The sequence below is a fragment of the Nylanderia fulva genome, unplaced genomic scaffold (assembly GCF_048542155.1).
Source record: "Nylanderia fulva isolate GAGA-0341 unplaced genomic scaffold, ASM4854215v1 Scaffold2, whole genome shotgun sequence".
Taxonomy (NCBI): domain Eukaryota; kingdom Metazoa; phylum Arthropoda; class Insecta; order Hymenoptera; family Formicidae; genus Nylanderia; species Nylanderia fulva.
In genome coordinates this window covers 2,995,064-3,006,070 of record NW_028190263.1, presented here as the reverse complement: position 1 = coordinate 3,006,070, position 11,007 = coordinate 2,995,064, and the positions used below count along the sequence as shown (strand labels likewise).

The 11,007-nt window shown below is 42.8% G+C and overlaps 2 protein-coding genes across 6 annotated transcripts in view; one reads left to right on the top strand and one right to left on the bottom strand.

Annotated features, from left to right (window-relative positions):
* The first annotated feature begins 1,317 nt into the window (after nt 1-1,317).
* The window catches only part of LOC114945365 (uncharacterized), a 99,007-nt gene continuing 89,317 nt past the window's right edge, over nt 1,318-11,007 (top strand). For both annotated transcript variants that reach the window (XM_085481936.1, XM_085481933.1), the window contains exons 1-3: nt 1,318-1,895; nt 2,236-2,334; nt 2,517-2,545. The gene's annotated coding sequence lies outside the window, so the exon portion shown is untranslated. The remainder of the gene's footprint in view (nt 1,896-2,235; nt 2,335-2,516; nt 2,546-11,007) is intronic.
* LOC146723411 (uncharacterized) lies at nt 3,366-8,996 on the bottom strand. Of its 4 annotated transcripts, XM_029321549.2 has the most exons (3): nt 8,250-8,995; nt 3,979-7,711; nt 3,366-3,608 (listed from the first exon to the last, which is right to left on the bottom strand). In XM_029321549.2, exons 2-3 carry the CDS (start codon nt 7,673-7,675, stop codon nt 3,523-3,525), a joined length of 3,783 nt encoding a protein of 1,260 aa, XP_029177382.1. In that variant the 5' UTR covers nt 7,676-7,711; nt 8,250-8,995; the 3' UTR covers nt 3,366-3,522. The 4 variants fall into 4 exon arrangements, with proteins under 4 accessions (XP_029177382.1, XP_029177378.1, XP_029177379.1 ...); XM_029321545.2 differs by having other exon boundaries at nt 3,542-7,711; nt 8,250-8,996; XM_029321546.2 differs by having other exon boundaries at nt 3,542-7,711; nt 8,266-8,996.

Genomic DNA, 11,007 nt, shown 5'->3' with positions numbered 1-11,007 from the left:
TCTCGATATAGACAAGCCGGCCCGCGCGTGGACCAATCGGACGGCGTGTCGCGACGGGCGGGGATGTGGCGTGATCCGCGGTGACGTCACGCGCCGACCCGCGCGCGATCGATAACTCGAAACTCGCGCGCGACGTTTGTGCGACTAACTTTACGTTGATGCGCGACGGGTAATGCTGAAGGACAGCTCCGTTCTCCCGATTTTGCCGACACTTTGCAATATTCTTCATTTTTGTGCGTCAAACACGAATCGGTAAATTCAAATTGTCGCTCTTAAGGAGGAAAAAAGTTACAGTAAGGGTTTTTACTTTCAAATTCGCGTTTCACGCACAAAAATATGGAATTTTAATAAATATCATTTTTACAAAATAAATAATTTTCGTAAAATTATTAATCCTAACAGCACACATCCCGAAGACGTTCAGAGAACATCCTCTGAATTTTCGGATATGTTGTGCCTATTAGGAACGCACAAAAACACGTAATTTTTATAAATATAATTTTAATCAAATAAATAATTTTCATAAAATTATTACCCAAAATTTAAGTTGACAGTTAACCAGACTCACCGATGCTCCGGTGTCTGATGTCATTCCGGGTCCCTTCCTACGCAGAAGCTTCGAAACACTTGCACTCGCGTTACTTTTTACAACTGATTCTTTGTTTTTCGCGACGCCGCTTTTTTCAAGGCCCACTTATCGAAGGGCCTCATCGAACGACAATGGCGACTTCCCCCACGACGCACTCGGAAGTCGCCGATTTTCCCGAAGCGATGTCGACATGTAACAACAGCATGATGGCGGCGCGATCGTAATCGTAGTCGACCACGATTTTTACGCAAATTATTAGCCCTCGTCGCGAAACGATACTTGGACACGATAATGCGAAGATACGACCGGAAACGCGCGATGGCCCACGTGAAGTACGCTGATTAACGGCGTAATTAATATTCATACTCGCACTTTCGCGGACCGGCAACAAACGCGCGAATGTTAATCGTAAACAATGCACCAGAGGGCAGCAGCAATCTAGATTGCGTTCGAAGATATATCCCAGCAAACACCAAGTAACAATTATGTAACTGTTAGTTATAATTTCCCACTCAACAATATAAATGCAATATAACACGTGTGTTATATTGCATTTATATTGTTGAGTGGGAAATTATAACTAACAGTTATATAATTGTTACTTGGTGTTTGCTGGGATGTATTATTTATCTAGAGTGGAGCGCTCGATCGACTAATCAGGACGAAGGGTCCTCGCCTCTGATTGGTGGACCGAAATTTAGTCCACCAATCAGAGGCGAGGACCCCTTCCCACCACATAATCCAGATTGCTGCTGCCCTCTAGTTCATTTCGTATTGTTCACGATCAACATTCGCGCCGATCGCGAGAGTCTGAGCGTGAATGTTCATTAGCGTCTTAATTAACGCCGTTAATTAACGTATGAATCCGATCGCGTCGCGCGTATCGATATCGCGATCGCGTACGCAAGATTGATCTTGAATCCGCGAATCTCAACATTCGTTCGCCCGAAATCCGGAAGTCCAAAATTGCGTGAAGTTGCACCGATTCGTCGACTACAATTACAATCGGGCTGCCATTTTATTATCGTTAATAACTTATCCACATTGGGAATATCGGCGACTCCTGAGTGCGTCGCGGAGGAAGTCATCGTCGTTCATCGATATAAGACCCTCCGATAAGCGGGCCTTGGAAAAAGCGGCGACGCGAAAAACAGAGCACCGGTTTTATTCGCGCGTGAATAAGCTCCCGTCGAAAATGTGATGATTACTTAAAAGCCGGGCGTCGCGAACGAAAAAAAACGCGAGTGCAAGTGTTTCGAAGCTTCTACGAGGAGGCCAACGGCGGAGCAACTATGTTACATATACGGTAAATATTTATTACTAGATTTTGGATTATATGCAAATTGCATATTTCTTATTTTTGCACATTCCACAAGAACATTAATAATGTGAATAAATTACAATTTTTTCAATTAATAAACATTAATTAGTTAAAACTATTATAATTTTTTCACATTATCAATGCTGTCGTAGAATGTGCAAAAAGTAACAAATATGCAATTTGCATATAATCCGAAGTCTATTTATTGCTATTATTATACTATTAAACTCAATGTGAATAATAATAATTTTATATTTTGAATAATTAATTATTTTGAGATTTTCACTATATAATTTTGATGTATTTATATATATTTTATTTACAGTTTACATTTGAACAAGGAGGACCAAGGTGAAAAAAGAGAGGAAGAAAGGAGACCCAGGATCCCCAGGGTGGCATCGGGCAACGGCGGAACACCTATATGGTAAATATAATTTATTTATTATTTATTTCAATCTACTATCATTTATTATTTTTTGTTTAAGCTTTATTAAATATTCTCATATTTAATAAAGCAAATAAAAAATTTAATATAAATAATTACTTTATTTTTCAAAATATTAATTATTTTAAATTACATAATTTTGATGTATTTATATTTTACAGTTTAACCATTCCGCTGCTGCGCATCGCCGGTGAGTCATCAATTTTTACTTTAATTTTAGGTAATAATTTTGAAAAAATCGAAGAGGACGGAGCTTTTCTTCAGTATTACTGCGCAATGCGCCGACAAGGCGCATATATATGTATACACAATAATCATTTGCACGCGAATACGTTGTATGTGTTTATCATAATTTAATTTTGCGATCGCGTATTGCTGTGTTTTTCCTCTTTGCAAATAGTGCGACAAAGATTATAAAACTTTAAATGGTTGCCTACGTGTTATCAAATATCTAAATATTGGGACAAAGATAATTTATCGACGACGAGCTATTATACCAAACGTCGATCACTTGCCTTATTTTTAAATATTGCGTCCTCATAGGGGATTAAATGTTAATTAAAAATTAATTAAAATCCAACACAAACATACACACATATTTACAAAAATTATATAAATTACAAATACTTTTTTTCACGTGTCAATGTAATCGTAAAATGATAGAATGCATTCAAATCGTGAAAAAAATATTAATACTTTTTTAAATAATTAGAATGTTTAATAAATACAATAAATATTGTGCATCTTAGCAGTAGTGCCAGGAAAAGAAAGATTTATAATAGCGTATTTATAAAACAAAATAACGCAATTTCGTAATTCAACCTTTTTTCTAACTCTCTTATGAACACATTTTAAACACATTTTTAAAAATTTTATTTTTATAGAAAATATTATATTCAAAATAAAAACAATTGCATAATACAAACAAAAATATCAAAAAAGAATCGGAATGAATATGTCGTATAAGCAAGGGTATTTGTATTTACACGCAGTAGAGAAAATTACTCTGGCACGATTAAACGTTTAAACTTTATTAAAACCAACAACAATAACAAGAGCAATAACAACAAGTCGATGTGTCTCAAACAGCCTGCAGCGAAACTCTCTCTCTCTCTCTTTTCTATTTAATTATTAAAAAAAAATCGACCTTCCCCGTCTCTCGTACTACTATCGTCGACCGTCAGGTTCGAGCGAGCACGTGACATTTGAAATGCGATCGGGGATCATTGCGAGCGTGCGAGCGCCTTGGCGACCTGCGACATTAGTAAGGACATTTGCTTGATAAACACAAGATTAATAGACAATATCGTCAATCGACGCGCTCGCGTCCAACGCATCACACAGATCTTAACACACACACACACACACAATGATTTATATATAGCATGACTTTATACCCGGCGTACACGATATATGTATACCCCGTGTAGCGCCTTCACGATGCTGCTACGATCGCTAAAAGCAATGCAAGGAGACAAGCGAGCAGGAGCATGGAGTACGTCGTTACCGTGACAGTTGTGATGTTAGTGACACTCGCGTCTTCGGGGTTCGTGCGTCGAGATGTTCCCGCGCGAACATCATCATCATCATTATCATCATCAAGCTCGCACGATGTGCGCTCACCTTCGTCGTCACCTGCTCGCGCTTCGCTACGCGTCGTCTCGATCCCGCTGGCCGGGACCACGGTGATCTCCTCCTGATCGCGTTCCCTCTCCTGCCTCAGGACATCAGGGCTGGGGCTAATTTTACGAATCGAACCGTCCTCGTCATCCCGCGCTCTGATCTTCTTCCCGCGTCTCCTCGCCTTCCCCAGGTCCTCGATCTCCCGTCCATGCTCGCACAAGCTGGCCGCGGCCAGTTCCAGGTCGCGGACGGCCTTGGAGAATTCCGCGTCGGCAGTGGAAACGCTGTCGAAAGGGCAGCTGCTTTGGTCCTCTCCTCCGTCGTCGCTCGTCGATGAATTGGGTTTTGAAGGTGCGCGAGTAGTGGTCTTCGAGGTAGACAGGACGAGCCGATCGTCGCTCGGCTCGTCTTGGCTGTACAGAGCCGAGCTGCGCGTGCTGCCGCTCTGATACTCGACCTCGGAGCCACGTGACGTCCACGAATTCTCGCGAGGAGACAGACGACTGTCGCGTAGGCGGTCGGTCGAACTGTCGAGAGCCTCCGCCGCAATTAGCCCGACATTCTCGTCCACCGCGCAAAGATAGAAATCAAGGTTGCTGGTCGCTGGCGTAGATTCCGATGTTGGCCTCGAGGAATTTGTAAGAGAACTCGAGAACGCGGTCGGACTCTGCTCGTCGTTGGCACGCCCCGAGTAATGGCTACTTACAGTACGTGTAGGGATGCTCGTGGAGGGTTCGTCGATCCCGAAGTCGTCGACCTTCGACTTATCGAACGCCGGCGAGACGGTAGAATCGTTCGGCAACGTCACATCACCGTCCTCGTCTTTTATCAAATTAACTAGATCTTGGCAGAGGCGACTGTACGCGGTGAAGACTGTTTCCGTGCTGCCGGGACTGTTCTCGGGCATCGGGGCGTTGGAATCCGAGCGTAAGTAATCGTGCCAAAACTTATCGTCCAAAATGGTCTTCGAAGACAGCATGGCGTCCGCGATATTTGGCCCCTTCTCCTTCTTCGGACTCGCCTGCGACACGTAGTCGCAAAGCTTCTTCCGATACGCGCCCACCGCCGGATGATTGCCGTTGATATCGGTCTCGTCTGTGGTAATCGGTTCCTCTCGCCTTCGCACCGCGTCGTTATCCGATAACTCGCCGTCACTCACGACCCGTCTGAGATATTCCGGTCGCTCGTACGTCGCGGCCAAGTTGTTCGCCGCAACGTTCTGCTGCATCCTTGATGGCTCGTCCTTGATGGCGTCGAGGCTGGGCTCGCGTCGCAAATGAATGCGATCGTGGTTGATCAGACCGTAAAGATTGGCCGACAGAGATCTGACGGCGCGTTTCTTCCGGATGCCAGGTCGCTGCTGCTCCTTCGCGACGTCCAGGCTGTTCTCCGCAACGATGTTCCGCGACGTCGCTGGCGCGACGTCCTTTCTCAAGGCCCTGTAAGCCAAGTCATCCGTGACCACGTCGGGCTCGCATTGCGGTATGTACGGCGAACGCGGCTGTTCCGGTTTCGTCGGCGTCGTGTGCAGGTAATCGCTCTCGGTGGCTGCGGTAACCGGTCCGAGTGGTATACCGAACGGCGGTTGCGGATCGATTACTCGGAGAGTGTTGTTGGCGTGATTTATACTGCGAAAGACCACGTCGTCCCGCGTGACGTCCGGCTCGTCTCGACGGGACGGATAGATCGACGGTAAACGCACGAGATCGTCCGCAGAATCTCGTCGCGAGAGAACCGGCGAGGCGACGAGGTAGCTGATGTTGGATAATGTCGATTGTCCGGCGATGTCCGACAGCGACGTGGGTCTCTCCTTGGGATGCATCCTTCGATAGGCCATATCGTCCTTCGTCCTGTCCGGTGAATCCGGAGCGATCGCGATCACCGCGTCGCTTTTACCTTGCTTGAGACTGAACTCCTCCATGCTGCGACGTTCCGCGCGATCCAGCAGATCCTCGTCGCCGAGACGAAGGCTGTTGTATATCGCTTCCAGCTCGGACAGAGCTTCCTCGAGGTTTCTCGAGCTCCTTCGCTTGTTCTCCAGCTCCTCCTCGTTCGGCGTCGTCCCTCTGTTGTCTTCTGTTCTCTGGCTCTTTTCAGCGCGATTATCGACGTTAGGCGGTGTAATGGAACGTGAAATACGCTGCTCGTAAAGAGATCTTCCGGATGACGCGGCAGACACGTGCGATGAAATCGTTTCGTGTTTATTCGATTCGCAGATGTTCGCTGATTTATTCTTGGCCTTGTACAACGCGCCGTAATTCGCGTCGTTGCAATTGAGCTGATCGTTCCGAGTGTTTCTCCGTCGACATCTCATCGCTTCGCTTTCCTCGTAAATCGACTCGTCCGCGCGATGACGACCGCAATTATATTTATTGTTTATACATTCGAGCGAATTGCGAAGTTCTGTTTGAGAATTTCTGGGATTTTCCATCTCACGCTCCACTTTATCGCGCTGCACGAGCTCGTTGTTCGATCCAAAGTTCCTCCAATCAGGCCTCGATATCTCCCTCGCGATTACATTAGTCTTGTCCTCTTGCTTAAAGGAATTTGGCACATTATGATGTCTGTTCGTCGGATAGGAACTGTATCCGTAACCGAATATGCGATATCGGGGATCTCTCGGCGGTGGCACGGGTGGCTGATGACTATCCGGATCGATCGATCGAGGATCGATGACGTAAGGATCGAACGGTTCCGAATAATGGCACGCGTTCTTCGCGGGATACGTGAAGAAGTTTCCAGCTTCCCCGCTGGTATGCCGCGAAATCTTCCCATAAGCGTTATTCTGATTCAAGTCCGTGACGTATTGTCCGGTGGAATATCTCCTATAATCGCCGACGAAAATTTCCTCCGGACTCGGTAGACCCGCATGATTCGCGTCTCGCAGACTCTCCGCGGAGGATCTCTGAACCGACTGAAGCGTTCGATTCGAATTTGGATACATCCCGGCGAATCGGCGAGGATGTATGGGCGGCCGACACAATCCGTTCGCGTCGACGTAAGCCGCACGCTGCTTGTCTTCGGCATATTCCGAGGAACACCTTTTGCTATACAGGTCGTTCGAAGTATCAGAAGTGCCGTTGTTGCCCTCGTCGCGAGATAAGCGCTTGATGTAACGCTCCGTTCGAGCAGCGCGCGTTCTCCTACTGCATATACTGTTTCTCTGGCCGTTTTGCGCGCCGTCCACGCCATGAATTTTGTTCAACGAATTGTTCGACCTTCGACTGTCCTCGTCGGAACTGCTCTCGACGCACAGATGATCCCTCTTCGCTTCGGCACGAGCTTTCAATTTGTTCCTCCGAGTCTTCTTGCCTAGACCGTCTAACGAACCGTCACTGCTACGCGAATGCAGCGAATCTCGATGAGACTCTGCCGAATGACGGACGTTGCTGTCAACTGTCATCTTCTGCTTTAAATGATTTTCTAACGTATGAAGAACAACATCATCGGGTTGCCTCTTGAGCTTGGTGGGTTTTCTAGGCTTTCTGTTGCAATACACAATCTCTTCGTCATTAGAGGAACTGTCGTAATCTTTTATTGAGGATATTCTACGCAGGATACCACCTATGGACCATTTCTTTTCCTTTTTCTTGTCCGATGCACTAGATACTGCATCACAAACTGGCAGACGTCGAGTAGGAGGCAGAAGACCATCCATTCTCAATATGTCCTTCTTGCGCAGCCCCTTTTTCTCCATTACAAATATTAGCAAGTCTCCTTGACGTTAAAATACCTGCAAAAATTAGAATATATAATAATATGTCACATGTGAAATATAGAAATAATTCTAATAATATTATTTCCAAAATAAAGATTATTATAAATAATTTTAAAATTACTTTGTAAAATTGAATTGAATCGTAAGAACTAGTATTGATTTACACAATGATTTACAAAAAGGATGTAAAAATAAAAAAACCATATATGAAATATATGAATATATGAGATCATTTAATATATATATGAAATATCTATTTAATATGATATGATTACATATGTATTTAATTATATGAAATATATATTTAAAAATATTCTCATATATTCAAAGAACACACATTCATTAAATATTAATGACCACGGTTGTTTTCGTTCTCTCAATGCTACCGTTTCCCCTGCATTCTCATTAAATAAAACACACTTTTCACAGTTGAATGTCCGTTCGAAAAAGAAGAAAAATACTCACTCGACCACATTCTTAGAAAACGTCAGAACTCCTCGATGATAAAAAAACTCGCTACACGTTCGTCACGATTATAAATACGCGGCCGTACCTTGCTGTGCACTAACCTCCACGATGTCGAAATCCACGTCGAGACTCTCCTTCCTCTACCCAGGGTCCAAGTCGCGAATGATGAGTCACCGCGAATCTCTATCATTGAAGCCTCGACGACGTTGCAGCTGCGAATGCAGCACGATAAGTGAGGTCAGAGTCGACGTCGCCCCAGCTCGCCGATAAACACGACAGCGATGCAACCGCACACCAACTTCTCTCTCTCTCTCTCTCTCTCTCTCTCTCTTTCTGTCTCTCCCTCCCTCGCGGACGGTCTTGACAGCTCGATTTTGTCGCGCGCACAATCTCGTCCAGGTCCGCCTCGGCGCGACGTCTCTCGCTGCTCCAGTTTCACTGATTCGCCAGCTCTCTCAACGCCGGCGAGAAGGAGGCCCGAGTGACCTCGAAACAGCCATCCTTCTCGCACAGGTCCGCCACGGATGAGGTATATAGTCGACGCTCGGCAGGAGACGGGACGACCATCGCTTGTCGAACGTCGTGTGAAACGCGCCGCCACGCGTAAAAGGCACGACGGTCTGGACGAGGAGGACGACGACGACGACTGCTGCTGCTCGTATCGGACTTGCGAGGAGACGCGAGGAGAGAGGCGAGACAGCGATTCGTTCTCTGGACCCCACCCATGCTTCGCTCAGCTCGCTCGCTCTCCTCGCGTAAAGCTTCTTTGCGCGAGCACCCACGCGCCGCCGCGCGCTTTACGTGACTAACGCACGATGACGATGAACGGACGGATACATCTGCGTTAATCCGATATAGCGTCACGTGTATTACCCGCTCATCCCTTCCACCGTACACACCGTAGCAAGAATAGATTGAACCCCAGGTGCAGGTAAACAGACAAAAGAAACGAGAACGGAATCTCTTTCTCTTTTTCTTTGCCTTTTCTTAAAGAGGAAGATTCCTTCCACTAAAAGACAGTAGAATTACTGTGTGACAATATTTCGAAGGAGTTACATAAGACAAAAAATCGTAAGAAATAAAAAAGAATATTTAGGAAAAATTAAATTTAAAATAGCTCGAACCCAAGGTGATATTCAGATAAACAGGCAAAACCCAGATAGCACCATGTCTAAAATGCACGCATAAGTCATCATTAAGAAATCTTTAAGACATCTTTAAGAAATCTTATGATATGATATCCCAAAGAATGGTATGGTATGGTGGAAAGATATGATATCCCAAAAAAGAATAGAATATTTAGGAAAAATTAAATTTAAAATAGCTCGAACCCAAGGTGATATTCAGATAAACAGACAAAACCCAGATAGCACCATGTTTAAAATGCACGCATAAGTCATCATTAAGAAATCTTTAAGACATCTTTAAGAAATCTTATGATATGATATCCCAAAGACATCTTGAAAACATCTTAATAATGTCTTATGGGTGCATTTTGGACATGGTGCTATCTGGGAAGACGAAACAAGAGCGAAATCTCTTTCTCGTTTTCCTTTTCTTAAAGAGGAAGATTCCTTTCCTTGTCTTTTTTCACGTTCTTCTCCAAAACATATATAGGTGCTTGAAAATCCCCCAAAAGACACTAGGATTATTGTGTGATAATATTTAAAGAGAGTTACACAAAACAAAATTGCAAGAAATAAAAAAGAATATAATATTTAGGAAAAATTAAATTTAAAGTAGCTTGAACCTCAGGTGAAATCCAGATAACCATAGATAAAAGACGAAACAAGTGCGAAATTTCTTTTTCTTTTTATTTTCCTTTTCTTAAAGAGGAAGATTCCTTTCCTTTTTCACATGGTTCTCGAGAACAAAGATGCTTGAAAAATCCCCTACAGACACTAGGATACGTGTGTAACAATATTTTAAAAAAGTTACACAAAACAGTAAATTACAAGAAATAAAAAAGAATATATTTTTTTGAAAAAATTAAATTAAAATAGATTGAATCTTAGGTGAAGTCTAGATAAGGCAAGACGAAATAAAAGCGGGATCTCGCTTTCTATTTGTTTTCTTTTTTTAAAGACGAAGATTCTCTATAGACATTAAAGTACATGTGACAATATTTAGGAAGAATTACACAAAATAGTAAATTGCAAGAAATAAAAAAATATAATTATCTTGGAAAAATTAAATTTAAAATAAATTGAAGGCCAGATAAATAAACAAGATGAAACAAAGAACGTAATTTCTTTCTCTTAGTTTTCCTTTTTAAAGACGATGATTTCTTTTCCTGCCCTTTTTCACATGCTTCTCCAAAAAATAGAGGTGCTAGAGAATCCTTTACAGACAGTAGGATACGTGTGTGACAATATTTGAAAAAAGTTACACAAAACAGTAAATCACAAGAAATAAAAAAAACATCTTACAAAAATTAAATTTAAAATATAAAATATATACTTTATATATTACCGAATCAGCATATGTATAATTTATTTTTTACGATTTGATGAATAATTTTGTTTCGAAATGTCACGACTCTTAATTTCTTTTTATATCTATTTATACCATTAAATATTTTTTATACAACTGTGAGAAAATTATCATTACAAAAATCGGTCTTTTATTAAAGGGTAAAAGAGATTTAATAAGAAATGTCATCTGTTTTCCAATATCATGCGCTAGATTACACAAGTCTATATGCATTTTATCAACCAAATGCCTTGTTTTTCAACCTTTAGAGATAAAAATATCTAAAACAATTAATAAAACCTTTAGATAATATAAGATGTGTTTATGACAATGTTTATGCAAACATTGTCATTGTCACACATTTCGCTATC

Excerpts from the sequence above, each read along its gene's own strand:
- LOC146723411 (XM_029321545.2), bottom strand. The coding sequence starts at position 7,675 with ATGGAGAAAAAGGGGCTGCGCAAGAAGGACATATTGAGAATGGATGGT.